The following is a 14,590-nucleotide window of genomic DNA, read 5'->3' on the forward strand; positions in this document are numbered from 1 at the left end:
TGTTATCTGGGTCTTTAGTTGGGCTGTTGGCCAGAGCCCCTACACTTGGCCTTTCTATGTAGGCTGTTTTGAGCTTCCTCATAGCATGGCATATTCTTGAAAGTGAAGATCCAGAGTCCAGGGTAGAAGTATATGGCATTTTTTATGACCTAGTGTTAGAAATCAGAGAAGGCAATGGCACCCCACTCCAGTACTCTTGCCTGGAAAACCCCATGGACAAAGGAGCCTGGTGGGCTGCAGTCCATGGGGTCACTGAGGGTCAGACACGACTGAGCGACTTCACTTTCACTTTTCACTTTGATGCATTGGAGAAGGAAATGGCAACCCACTCCAGTGTTCTTGCCTGGAGAATCCCAGGGACGGGGGAGCCTGGTGGGCTTCCGTCTATGGGGTCACACAGAGTCGGACACGACTGAAGTGACTTAGCAGCAGCAGTGTTAGAAATAGCTTTATCTCACTTCTGCCAGTACTCAGTTGGTGGAGGTAATCACAGAAGTGTGCCCAAATTCAAGGGGGATGGACTGTAGACTCCACCACTTAAAAGAGACCATTGTTAAGGTTATGTTTATGAGGAGCATGTGGAATGGGGAATATGTCATTCTTAGAAAACTCAATCTCCCACATCTTCTGCAATCCTCAGTATTGCAAGTAGATTTTTCTTTTCAGATACTGTACTTTTGAGACCTAGAATTTCTGTCTCTTATAGTCTCTATGCCTTTGCTAAGATTTTTCATCTTCTCACTTAAGCTGTAATCATTTTCTTTTACATTCTTGTATATTTTTATAATAGCTGCTTCAAAGTCCATGTCTGCTAATTCCAACATCTGGTTCATCTTGGAATTGGTTTCTGTTGACTGCTTTTTTTTTTTTCCTTCTTGGTCATAGATCATGTTTTCCTGCTTTGCATGTCTAATAAGTTTTAATTGCATGATGAATTTTTTTTGGATGATATGTTGTAGGAAGTCTGAATTGTTACTTTAAGTGTGCTGAGTTTCATTTTGGCAGGCATTTAAATTAATAGCTAATCTCCTTATATTATCAGGCTTGATTTTCTTTGTTAAGGTAGGCCTGTTTCAGTTTTGTCTTTTGCTTCATGTCATGGTCCTTATTCCTCAGGTGTGGCTTTCTAGGGTCTCAGCTGAATACCTGAGGTCTCTCCATTCTGGCTGGACAGAACTTTCTCCCAGTACTGTGCTTTCTCTGATGTTATCTCCATTATGCTTCCAGAACCTGCAGATATGCAGCCTAACCCATGCCAAGGCCCTGAGGTTAATTTCCACACAGACTTCGAAGTCCCTCCATCTGTTCATCCTCCTTTTTCTGCTATTCTGTTCCACAAACTCTAGCTGCTTTACCATCCAGAACTCCAATTTCTTTCTGCCTCAGTGAAACCTTTGTTCCATTTCCTTCTGCTCTGTCAAAAAAGAGTCTTCAAGCTGCAAACAAGGCAGGCTTGGGTGGTTGTTCAGTCGCTTAGTTGGTCTGACTATTTGCGACCCAATGGACTGCAAGACACCAGGCTTCCCTGTCCTTCACCATCTCCTGGTGCTTGCTCAAACTCATGTCCATTGAGTCAGTGATGCGATCCCGACCATCTCATCCTCTGTCGTCCCCTTTTCCTCCTGCCTTCCATGTTTCCCAGCATCTAGGTCTTTTCCACGGAGAAGGCAATGGCACCCCACTCCAGCACTCTTGCCTGGAAAATCCCATGGACAGAGGAGCCTGGAAGGCTGCAGTCCATGGGGTCGCTGAGGGTCAGACACGACTGAGCGACTTCACTTTCACTTTTCACTTTGATGCATTGGAGAAGGAAATGGCAACCCACTCCAGTGTTTTTGCCTGGAGAATCCCAGGGACGGGGGAACCTGGTGGGCTGCCGTCTATGGGGTCGCTGAGGGTCAGACATGACTGAGCGACTTCACTTTCACTTTTCACTTTTGTGCATTGGAGAAGGAAATGGAAACCCACTCCAGTGTTCTTGCCTGGAGAATCCCAGGGACGGGGAAGCCTGGTGGGCTGCCGTCTATGGGGTCGCACAGAGTCGGACATGACTGAAGCAACTTAGCAGCAGCAGCAGCAGGTCTTTTCCAATGAGTTGGCTCTTCGCATCAGGTAGCCAAAGTATTGGAGCTTTAGTTTCAGCATCAGTCCTTCCAATGAATATTCAGGGTTGATTTCCATTAGGATTGACTGATACGATCTCCTTGCCGTCCAAGGGACTCGCAAGAGTCTTTTCCAACACTGTAGTTCAAAAGCATCAATTCTTTGGCACTCAACCTTCTTTATGGTCCAACTCTCACATCCATGCATGACTGCTGGAAAAACTGTGGCTTTGACTATACGGACCTTTGTCGGCAAAGTAATGTCTCTGATTTTTGATATGCTGTCTAGGTTTGTAATAGTTTTTCTTCCAAGGAGCAAGCATCTTTTAATTTCATGGCTGCAGTCACCATCCTCAGTGATTTTGGAGCCCAAGAAAACAGTCTGTCAGTGTTTCCATTTTTTCCCCATCTATTTGCCATGAAGTGATGGGACCAGATGCCATGATCTTAGTTTTTTGAATGTTGAGTTTTAAGCCAGCTTTTTCACTCTTTTCTTTCAACTTCATCAAGAGCTCTTTAGTTCCTCTTCACTTTCTGCCATTGGTGGTGTCATCTGCATATCTGAAGTTATTGATATTTCTCCCGGCAATCTTGATTCCAGCTTGTGCCTGCATCTACCCTGGCATTTCGCATGATGTACTCTGCATAGAAGTTAAATAAGCAGCGTGACAAAATACAGCCTTGATGTACTCCTTTCCCAGTTTTGAACCAGTCCATTGTTCCAAGTCTGAGTCTAACTGTTGCTTCTTGACTACTTTGTTTATAATGTATATTCAAAGATAATTGTTATCCTTTTTTAATGTTCAAGGATTATTTATTATGAGCACAACCGCTACGAATTTCTGCTTCCCATTCTTCTATTTTTCTACATTCCATTCAGGAATGACAAAAGCTTACTACATAAATAATCTCATTTGATTCCTTATAACACACACTTAAAAATAAAATCACTTCAGTTCTAAAAAAGAAAAGTATCTATAAGGGTAAACGTATAGAAAAACCTGCGTACAGGTTTTGCACGAGGCAGGTAAGGTTTTTTTCCCTTGAAGATCATAGGCCTCTGCTGCCTTTTGTTTAGTTCCTCATATGTTTTTCCCCAATTTTGCAGTTATTTACAAAGGAAAAATGCCTATACCAGTACTCTATAATGGTTAAAGTATATACATGCTCCTGTAAGAGAAATTTTAAGAGATGGCCCCTTTATATTGAATGCCAGTGTAAAAAAACATTTTTAGAACAAAGCTTTTTAAGGCTTATTCATAATAGACTTTTATCTGGTTACAGTAACTTTGCCTACTCTAGAATAATTTATAATGTTCAAATTTTCTTTTTTTAAATTGATAGTGAAAGACAGGGAAGCCTGGCATGCTGCATTCTGTGAGGTTGCAAAGTTGGACACAACTTAGTGACTGAATAACAACAACCCATAAGTTTGTATTGATGTCCTCTAGAGATGGCAGAGTGAACATTTTTATTTTATTCTCTCTCCCTCCCTAATGGCAGACATTGGTAATCAAAAATCATATTCTTTCTCAGTCTCCCACCTGGATATTGTTCTAATAGCCTTAACATTGCACCTCATTAAGCCACCACCAGTTTGGCACCTATTTGCCATCTCAAATCCATTTTCATTTTACTAGCTTAATCATTATTTGTGGAATATATAATTTAATGAAAGTTTCAGTTCAGTTCAGTTCAGCGCTCAGTCGTGTCCGACTCTTTGAGACCCCATGAATCGCAGCACGCCAGGCCTCCCTGTCCATCACCATCTCCTGGAATTCACTCAGACTCAGGTCCACCGAGTCAGTGATGCCATCCAGCCATCTCATCCTCTATTATCCCCTTTTCCTCTTGCCCCCAATCCCTCCCAGCATCAGAGTCTTTTCCAATTAGTCAGCTCTTCGCATGAGGTGGCCAGAGTACTGGAGTTTCAGTTTTAGCATCATTCCTTCCAAAGAACACCTAGGGCTGATCTCCTTCAGAATGGACTGGTTGGATCTCCTTGCAGTCCAAGGGACTCTCAAGAGTCTTCTCCAACAGCACAGTTCAAAAGCATCAATTCTTCGGCGCTCAGCCTTCTTCCCAGTCCAACTCTCACATCCATACATGACCACTGGAAAAACCATAGCCTTGACTAGACGGACCTTTGTTGGCAAAGTAATGTCTCTGCTTTTCAATATGCTACCTAGGTTGGTCATAACTTTTCTTCCAAGGAGTTAGCGTCTTTTAATTTCATGGCTGCAGTCACCATCTACCCTTATAGATACTTTTCTTTTTTAGAACTGAAGTGATTTTATTTTTAAGTATGTGTTAGGAGGAATCAAATGAGACTATTTAGTAAGACTTTGTCCTTGCTGAAAGGAATGTAGAAAAAAGAATGGGAAGCAGAAATTCTTAGCAATTGTGCCCATAATAAATAATCCTTGAACATTAAAAAAAGATAACAGTTATCTTTGAATATACATTATAAACAAAGTAGTTACTAGCTAAAGTAACATAAAAAGTGTGTTGATGAAATTGAAGAAAAAGCTTTTCATGGCTGGAACGTCTAGGAGAGGGGTTTAAAGGAATAACACATTACCAGCATTTTAATGAATCGTTCATTCTGTTTTGCTGACATCATTTCTCACTGATGTCAGATTTGTGATTTGGCACCAAGTGTGTGCTAGTAAATTTTTTTTTTAATATCCTCAGGACAGGCTCAGTATGAATGAAAATACAATTAAGAAAAACCTCCCGAGTCTTTATAAATAAGGATTGCATGAATCTCATTAAAACTAATTATTTCTCAAAGAGGACTGTTGTCACATAAAAAAACTTTCTTGTTTTTTGTACTTCAAAACAGTATATAAAAATAATAATTTTATGTAAACTCTAAAAATACTGTTTAAAAGAACCTAGACTTTCATGAAGCCCACTCTTTGGAGGTAAAACAGTGTGATATAACTTCATCAATTCTTACTTACTTGGGGAAATACATTAGAACAGAAAACTTTTTTCTTTTGAAAGTAGTATGTGATTATATTTTAACAACAAAATTGTAGAAGTGTTGAAAGTACATCATGAAAGGCTCTTCTTTCCCTGTAAACCCAGGATAACCACTGTGACCATTTTGGTATGTGTTCTGGCACTCCTTTGGGCTCCAGTTGAAGTGTACAGGACTATCGCATTTGAATAGTATTCCCTGGAGCTGGGCAATGGGATGTGTACATTCCTATTAATATAGTGTAGGTTTATGTATTTGGATTCAAATCATAAAGTTACCAAACTCAGAATAAACTAAAAATGCAATGTTAATCCTCCATAATACCTACTCTCCCCTCCTCTGCTCACATTTACATTGTAGGCTTTCTGAGGGAAAATTGTATTTTGTAGAGTATTTTTTGCTTATGCATTTTCTCTCATAAGCAACCCATGGTGGAAGATGCTGCAGGTAGCAATGAGTTGTTGTTTATTAAATTTTATGATCACTGTCCTTGAAATCATTTGTCCATGTTTTAGATATTCTAATTATCCTTGCTGCTGCTGCTGCTAAGTCGCTTCAGTCGTGTCTGACTCTGTGCGACCCCATAGACGGCAGCCCACCAGGCTCTCCTGTCTCTGGGATTCTTCAGGCAAGAACACTGGAGTGGGTTGCCATTTCCTTCTCCAATGCTAATTATCCTTAGTATTATCTATATTTCTAACCAAATTAAAATAGAAACTGGGAAAAGTCTAAAAGTATGTATACAGCTTCTAGAACAAAAGAAAGAGAATATCTTTATGAACTGTTTTTGTGTATGGAAAGATTTCTCAGAGAAACTACAAGGTTCTAAACTAAAGAAAAATATGATATATTGGATTTTATAAAAATTTAAAGTTGTTGATTATCAAAGCACGTTATTAAGGAAATGGAAAGGCAAGTTGTACACAGGGAGCAAATATCAGACAAAGGACTTATACCCAGAATATATAGAAGACTCCTTTAGATCAGTAATAAAAAAGACAATCCAGTTGGGGGATAAAATGAGCCAGTAACTTAGATATTTCACAAAAGGAAGTAGAAAACTGACTAATAAACAAATGAAGGACTAGAATTTTTAAAAAAAAACCAATAGTGCCAAATGTTGATAAGACTGTGGAGCACCTGAAACTCTTGAAATGTGGTAGATCTGTGGAATAGAACAGCCACTCTGGAAAGGTGTTCAGTAGTTTCTCACAGGGGTAAGTATGCACCCACCCCTATCTACTCTGTGACCCAGCAGTTCTGCTCCTAGCTATTATTTACTCAAGGGAGTGAAAGCATATGTCCCCATAAAAGACTTGCTCAAGAATGTTTATGCACTTTGTTCATAATAACCCCAAACTGTAAAATCCAAGATTTCCATCAAAGAAGAATGGATCAGTGCTGGTATGTTCATACAACAGAATAATAATTGGAATAAAAAGAATGAACTAGTGATACATGTTACACCATGGATAAATTTAAAAAGTAAGTGAAGGAAGTCAGTTAAAAAAGAATGCATACTTCATGAAATAGTAGTAGCTACCTAAGAGCTTGGTGGGGCTTCGCTGCAAATGGGCATGAGGGAATTTTCTGGGATGGAAGAAGTGTCCTATATTTTGATTGGAGTGGTTGTTACAGAATTCATAGAATTGTATACCTGAGATCTATATATTTCACTATATGTAAATTTTACCTGATTTTAAAGAAAAATCCAAAAGTACAAATTGAGAAATATCCAAGAATATAGAAGATAAAGAGGGTACAAGAGATAGGAGTGGAAGAGTCTGTAACATACCACTTTTTCCTGTAATATCATTTATAGTTCAATAGAAGTCTTCATAGCAAAATCAGTGCTTCCTGGGTTGGTTGAAGTAGTGGGTTAAAAAAAAGAAATAGGAAAAGTTACACATACCTTAAATATTTACATATGAATTACTAAAATCAGATAGATTTATAGGGTTTATTAACAACCACTGCCCCATGGCAAGAGTTCATAACCTTATGCCGTGTATCTTGTAGACAGTCTGTTGAAGCTTATGAACTGTTTCTTAGAATGATTTAAATTGATAAAATAAAATTCATAGGATTACAAATATGCCTATTATATTAGTTTTGATTATAGTGGTTATAAAATATTTTTAAATATCTATATAATAATAGTTATAAACACATTTAAATCTATTGGCAGGTCTAATGTTAATTCTGCAGTGTTGATTGTAAATAATATTTTGGTATCTTCAAAAACCGTAATGTGACATCAGTTAGTGATAAAGTTTTAAGTACTGCTTGATTGACTGCGTAACATACTTTTTCACATTCAAGTTTATGGACTTCTTTTTCCCCCCTTAATCCAGCCACATGTTTTCATTCTCCCATACTTCCAGAAGTTATATCGTAATTTTGATTTTATCAATATTGAGTTTTTATGTCATAACTAGATAAATGTCGTTTATAGTTAAACCCATTTGCCTGCAGTGTTCCAAAGAATAGGAAGGAGAGATAAGAAAGCCTTCCTCAGTAAGCAGTGCAAAGAAATAGAGGAAAACAATAAATTGAAAAGACTAGAGATCTCAAGAAAATTAGAGATACCAAGGGAACATTTCATGCAAAGATGGGCTCAATAAAGGACAGAAATGGTAAGGACCCAACAGAAGCAGAAGATATTAAGAAGAGGTGGCAAGAATACACAGAAGAACTGTACAAAAAAGATCCTCACGACCCAGATAATCACGATGGTGTGATCACTCACCTAGAGCCAGACATCCTGAAATGTGAAGACCAGTGGGCTTTAGGAATCATCACTATGAACAAAGCTAGTGGAGGTGATGGAATTCCAGTTGAGCTATTTCAGATCCTAAAAGATGACACTTTGAAAGTGCTGCACTCAATATGCTGGCAAATTTGGAAAACAGTGGCCACAGGACTGGAAAAGGTCAGTTTTCATTCCAATCTCAAAGAAAATCAATCGCAAAGAATGCTCAAACTACCACACAATTGCTCTCATCTCACACAGTAACAAAGTAATGCTCAAAATTCTCCAAGCCAGGCTTCAACAATATGTGAACTGTAAACTTCAGATGTTCAAGCTGATTTTAGAAAAGGCAGAGGAACCAAAGACCAAATTACCAACATTCGTTGCGTCATCAAAAAAGCAAGAGAGTTTCAGAAAGCATCTACTTCTGCTTTACTGACTATGCCAAAGCCTTTGACTATGTGGATCACAAAAAACTGTTGAAAATTCTGAAAGAGATGTAAATATCAGACCACCTGACCTGTCTCTTGAGAAACCTATATGCAGGTCAGGAAGCAACAGTTAGAACTGGACATGGAACAACAGACTGGTTCCAAATAGGAAAAGGAATACGTCAAGGCTGTATATTGTCACCCTGTTTATTTAACTTATATGCAGAGTACATCATGAGAAACGCTGGGCTGGATGAAGCACAAGCTGGAATCAAGATTGCTGGGAGAAGTATCAATAACCTCAGATATGCAGATGACACCACCCTTATGGCAGAAAGTGAAGAGGAACTAAAAAGCCTCTTGATGAAAGTGAAAGAGGAGAGTGAAAAAGTTGGCTTAAAACTCAACATTCAGAAAACTAAGATCATGGCATCCAGTCCCATCATATCATGGCAAATAGATGGGGAAACAGTGCCTGACTTTATTTTTTGGAGCTCCAAAATCACTGCAGATGGTGATTGCAGTCATGAAATTAAAAGATGCTTAACTCCTTGGAAGAAAAGCTGTGACCAACCTAGATAGCATATTAAAAAGCAGAGACATTACGTTGCCGACAAAGATCCATCTAGTCAAGCCTATGGTTTTTTCAGTGGTCATGTATGGATGTGAGAGTTGGACTATAAAGAAAGCTGAGCACTGAAGAATTGATGCTTTTGAACTGTGGTGTTGGAGAAGACTCTTGAGAGTCCCTTGGACTGCAAGGAGATCCAACTAGTCCATCCTAAAGGAGACCAGTCCTGGGTGTTCATTGGAAGGACTGATGTTGAAGCTGAAACTCCAATACTTATGGCCACCTGATGCAAAGAACGGACTCATTGGAAAAGACCTTGATGCTGGGAAAAGTTGAAGGCAGAAGGAGAAGGGGACGACAGAGGATGAGATGGTTGGATTGCATCACCGCCTCAATGGACATGAGTTTGGACATGAGTTTGGAGTTTGTTGCCCATCAGCAACTCTGGGAGTTGTTGATGGACAGGGAAGCCTGCCATGCTGCAGTCCATGGGTTCTCAAAGAGTCAGAGACGACTGAGCCACTGAACTCAATATAAACAATATAGTATATTATAACTGGTTTTTCTACACATTTTGTTTTCCCTTCTTTCTCCCTTTCTCCTCCTTTCTCGCTCTCTTATTTAGTCTCTGCCTTCTTAACTGTAATTTGTCTCTAAACTTGCCTCTAAATTTGAGTCTCTGGAAATGTTTGAGCACATTTGGCATTGTATGAATTTCATCTTCTTCAGGAACCTTTTGTTCATCCCTAAACTGGCTTAGTTTTTCTCTGAGCTTGCTGTATGACTTTCTTCTTGAGATGTCCCTTCACTATTCATTCAGGGGTTCTCTATTTTCTGTTTTCTTCTCATGAGTTGAGTTCTTCAGTTTCTGGAACTTGTCATCTTTTTCCATAGGTTTCCCACCCTTGTCTTGGTGGAACACATTTTCTCATAATTTTCTCATAATTTCCTGAGCGAGAGAATATGTGGAAATCAAAATTATTTGAGACTTTGCTTATTTAAAAATGTCTTTATTATAAATTCACACTTGTTTTATAGTGTATCTTGCTGTGGAATTCTGGAGAAGGAAATGGCAACCCACTCCAGTGTTCTTGCCTGGGGAATCCCAGGGACTGGGGAGCCTGGTGGGCTGCTGTCTGTGCGGTTACTCAGAGTCGGACACAACTGAAGCGACTTAGCAGCAGCAGCAGCTGTGGAATTCTAGACTGGGAATAATGTAAAGTCAGAAGGTTTTGTCTAATTGTTTTCTAGCTGCTGGTGTTGCCATTAAAAAGGATGAAGTTATTCTGATTCCAGATTTTTTTTATGAAACCTGATTCAGGCAGTTTCTAAGATCTTAGGTTTATCTCTTCAATATTCTGAAACTTCACTAAAATATGTATGCCTTTATTTGGATCTCTCTCTCTCTTTTTTTTTTTTAATATTCATTATACTCTTTCAGTTTGGAAATTCATGATCTTCAGTTTGGGGTCTTTTTCTTGAATTATATCATGGATTTCTTCTCCTGTATTTTCCATCCTTTTCTCTGGGATACCTATTCATATGTTGCATCTCCTAGATTTTAGGTCTTTTAAAATCGTCTCTTCTGTTTTCCATTTGTTCTTCTATTTATTCTATTTCCTCAGGCTTACACATTTCTAATCCCTCTGTTACTGACCTCCCAGGATTTGATAAGCTTACATGTGTAAAGTATCTAAGCCATGCCCAGCATAGCCTGGCATATAAAGTGTTGGCTGTGAGTGTTGTTTAGCTTCTTCACTAGTTGTTGAGAGCGAGGTCTTTGGTGTGGATTTTTGACATAGCAGCTGTGTGACCTCGGGCAAGCCCTGTAATTTCTTTTACCTACTTCCCTCATCTGTAAAATGCGAATAAGCTCTACCTCTCAGATGTTTGTGAGCATCAAATAAGAATATGTATGTGAAAACGTTTAATACACTGTATAAAACTAGTAGTTATTACTTGCAGCTTTCAAATATCAAATGTTTTTAGTTTGAAAGAAATGATGACTGAGTTACTAGGATTATTTTTAAGATTATTTGATTGCATGTGACTCAGAAAAATGTATAAGCTAGGTAACTTGAGCTAAATGCTAATAATGCTTTTTAAAGAAGTTATTTCTTAATGCTCAACTTCATTATGTTAGGCTGAAGAGAGATTATGAAAATATTCATTTTATGAAAAGCTATGGCTTTACTTCAGATTGTATAAATCTGTGTAATATAATTATTATATAAGAAGGAACTGCTTACTAGCTTAAACCAATGGAGGGAATATTTATTGGAGTTTATTTTTCTTAAATTACATTTGAGATTAGGAAAAATAGAATCTGTCTTTTGGGTTTTCTCAGTAGTATTAATGTAATTTCAAATGTTAGCTCATTTTTGTTAATGGTGGCTTTTTGTTTGTTTGTTTTGTTTTAAGGTTTTTGGATTCAAAGCATAAAAACCATTACAAGATATACAATCTGTAAGTATGTTTTCTTGTTTGTATGCTTGCAAATATCTTCTAAAACAACTATTGAGTGAAAGTTGTTTCCTTGTTAGAGTGAAGTAGAGTTAAAGTTAAAATTTAACAGAATTGTATTCCTAAAACAATTAGTTCAAGAATTCTGATTGAGAGCATTGTTAGGAAGTGTAGTGATGAGGTAAAACAGTGTCAGCACAGATTCATGTTGCTTGATCTGCTTCAAATGACTTGGCATCTAGCCCATCTTTGCACCCATAACCATGTGGAAACTGGAAGTGTAATTCACACAGAGCTTCTATTAAAGCATCAATGCCATCTTCTATGGAGGGAAGCTTCTGATATAATTTTATTCTGTGTCTCTAGGTCAATTGATTGAAAAAGTTATTAGTATATTCTCTAACTGTATATAAGATAAATAAGTTACCTAAATTGTTAAAATGGGTGGTTCTTCTTGTTTGAGGCAGGGGTGTAAGGATTGCCTCTTGATTCAGCTAGCTGACCTTATCTTTAACTTTTCCTTTTTTCTTTTGACTTTGTGAGTAGAGATGTGGAAAAAAAAAGAAAGGAAAGAAAAATGTGAGGAAAATATTAATATCTTACCATTTTGCCCTTGACCATTTTTTCTTCCCCAAATATTGACCATTTTCTACTTCTAAAAAATGATATATAAAATGTGTTATGTTTCTACATGGCTTTTATTTTTTCCTGTGTGATATGTATAAATTCTGCGTTGAAACAATTTTTAATCCCAAGTTATGTTTACTATCTACTATTTAATTTCTGTAGAGTTTATCAGATATAAGAAGATTCTTTTCTAGAGTGAGCGTCAAATATTCACCAAAAATTTAAAGCGTCTCTGTGCCTTATTGGGAGAAGGCAGTAGCACCCCACTCCAGTACTCTTGCCTGGAAAATCCCATGGACGGAGGAGCCTAGTAGGCTGCAGTCCATGGGGTCACAAAGAGTCGGACACGACTGAGCGACTTCACTTTCACTTTTCACTTTCACGCATTGGAGAAGGAAATGGCAACCCACTCCAGTGTTTTTGCCTGGAGAATCCCAGGGACGGGGGAGCCTGGTGGGCTGCCGTCTGTGGGGTCGCACAGAGTCGGACACGACTGAAGCGACTTAGCAGCAGCAGCAGTCCCTTATTGGTTTATGGGATGTTGCTTTTTTATCTTTAATTTAGTGATCTTTGTGCTCTGTTAAGACTTCAGAAGATCTGAGAGTGACATAGGCGCAGGTGTTGTTTCTTAGTTGTAAAATGATTTCCTCAGATCCACAAAGAAGCAGACATTTACTGAGTGCCTGTTATATGTTGGATATTCTAAAACGTTAGCTAGTGCAGAGGTGAATAAGATGTCATTCCAGCCCTCAAGTAATTAGTCTAATGTAAAAAGTAGACAAAGTATTATAGAAGAGGTAACTCTTGTATAGAAGAGAGCTATATGGACAGCAGTCAAAATAATGATTGCCTGTTATAGGGAAGATTTCATAAAGAACAGAATGCTTGAGCTGAGGTGAAAAGAATCATGAAGGTTGACCTACAGGCTTAGGAGGAGGGAAAATGGTGTTGTAGACCTAGAGAATGGCATGTGAGAAGCTTGGTGGCCAGATTTGGTCCATTATGGTCAGATTATGGTGTGTGGAGGGAGCAGTGGTATAATCAAATGAAGGAAAGTAACAGGTGCTGCAGAAACTTAGTTTAGGTGGCACCCGACTCCAGTACTCTTGCCTGGAAAACCCCATGGACAGAAGAGCCTGGTGGGCTGCAGTCCATGGGGTCACCAAGAGTCGGACACGACTGAGCGAATTCACTTTCACTTTTCACTTTCATGCATTGGAGAAGGAAATGGCAACCCACTCCAGTGTTCTTGCCTGGAGAATCCCAGGGACGGGGTAGCCTGGTGGGCTGCGGTCTATGGGGTCGCACAGATTCGGACACGACTGAAGTGACTTCGCAGCAGCAGCAGCAGCTGTTTACAAATGATCTGTGCATGTATCTTTCTCTTTTCTGGACTAACCTCTTCTGCAACAACTTTTGTTGCAGGTGCCACAGGTTTATGTGGAGGAAAATAAGTCACAGAGTTTTGTAGTTTTTGAACAAATGGATTCAGAATTTAAGTTTAAAAAAAAAAAAAGAGGTCATGAACTAACTGCAAAAGCTGGAGTCCACTAAATGAGTCACTTTGGATTTAGACGCTGAGGATTGAGCATGTAGAGCCCCAGAAGGAAGGCTTTAACATTATATCCAAAGAAAAGAAAGGAAATACTTTTCATTCCTGTATGCAGTGGCTTCCTGCTTCCAGAATTTAAAACTTAGGTTTGTACTGTCGGTATTGTGGGTCACTTGTGTTATTTGGTTAAAATCAGCATTGGGATCTAGCCTGGAAACTTGATTGCCTGTTTGTATATCCAAACATTGGACTCTCAAGTTAATGAATTGTCTCATTATTAGTTGAGAGTAGCTTTTGGTGCACATATTTTAACTCGCTTATTCCCCCATCCATTTAATGGAATCATAGAACTGGAAAGTATCTGAAAGAGATCATTTAGTCCAACCTTCTCATTTTACAGATGGGGAATCTGAGGCCTAGAGAAGTTAAGTGAGTTGAACAAGGTCACACAGGTACATATGTTAGCAGACCGTCCACTGTTGATACCAATATTCCCTTTCTGGTTTTTTTGTTTGTTTGTTTTAATCTCCCCCAATTTTACTTACTTCAGAAATTCCTAGAACTACCAAGTTGTAGAATGTTTTGATTTCTGACATCATTTTTCAATCTTCTTTACCTATCCCTGTTTATATTTTTGGCTCTGGGTAAGTGAGTCTGATAAGTAGCAGATGTTTCTATTTTGTTTCTTTTATTTTTAGGATATTAATAACATGTGATATATGTCTTTGAAGCCATATGTAAATGGAAAGACCTTAAAATACTTGCACTTAACATACCTATATTCAATAGTATATTAAAATTTTTATGGCAGCTATGACATATGTGGATGAAGAGTTCTTAACATAGACTTTCTAATTGACTGTTTATATCTCTATATTATTGGGCATTCAGTAAGGTTATTTTAAGAAAGGACAGAATTAGCTTCAAATCATTAACCAAATTCAGATATACTTGGTGGATTAGTACATTAATCAATTTGTTTTGTGCAAGTGTGTGTATTTCATCTTTGTATGTTCCTCTATAATCTATCTTCTGAGGAGGGTAAGGTGAGGAGGGGGAAGATAGTGTATAAAGATATAATATAGTTCTTGCCTTTGAGGAAGTTA

General features: G+C 38.3%; 1 protein-coding gene across 2 annotated transcripts in view; it reads left to right on the forward strand.

The window, feature by feature from the left end:
- Window positions 1-14,590, forward strand: part of PTEN (phosphatase and tensin homolog) — a 101,526-nt gene that overhangs the window by 52,627 nt on the left and 34,309 nt on the right. The window contains exon 3 of one of the 2 annotated variants that reach the window (NM_001290977.1): window positions 11,264-11,308. The exons of the other annotated variant lie outside the window; for it this stretch is intronic. Within the exon in view, the coding sequence (NP_001277906.1) occupies window positions 11,264-11,308 (45 nt within the window). The remainder of the gene's footprint in view (window positions 1-11,263; window positions 11,309-14,590) is intronic. 2 annotated transcript variants of the gene reach the window in all.

This window comes from Bubalus bubalis, chromosome 23 (genome assembly GCF_019923935.1).
Source record: "Bubalus bubalis isolate 160015118507 breed Murrah chromosome 23, NDDB_SH_1, whole genome shotgun sequence".
NCBI lineage: Eukaryota > Metazoa > Chordata > Mammalia > Artiodactyla > Bovidae > Bubalus > Bubalus bubalis.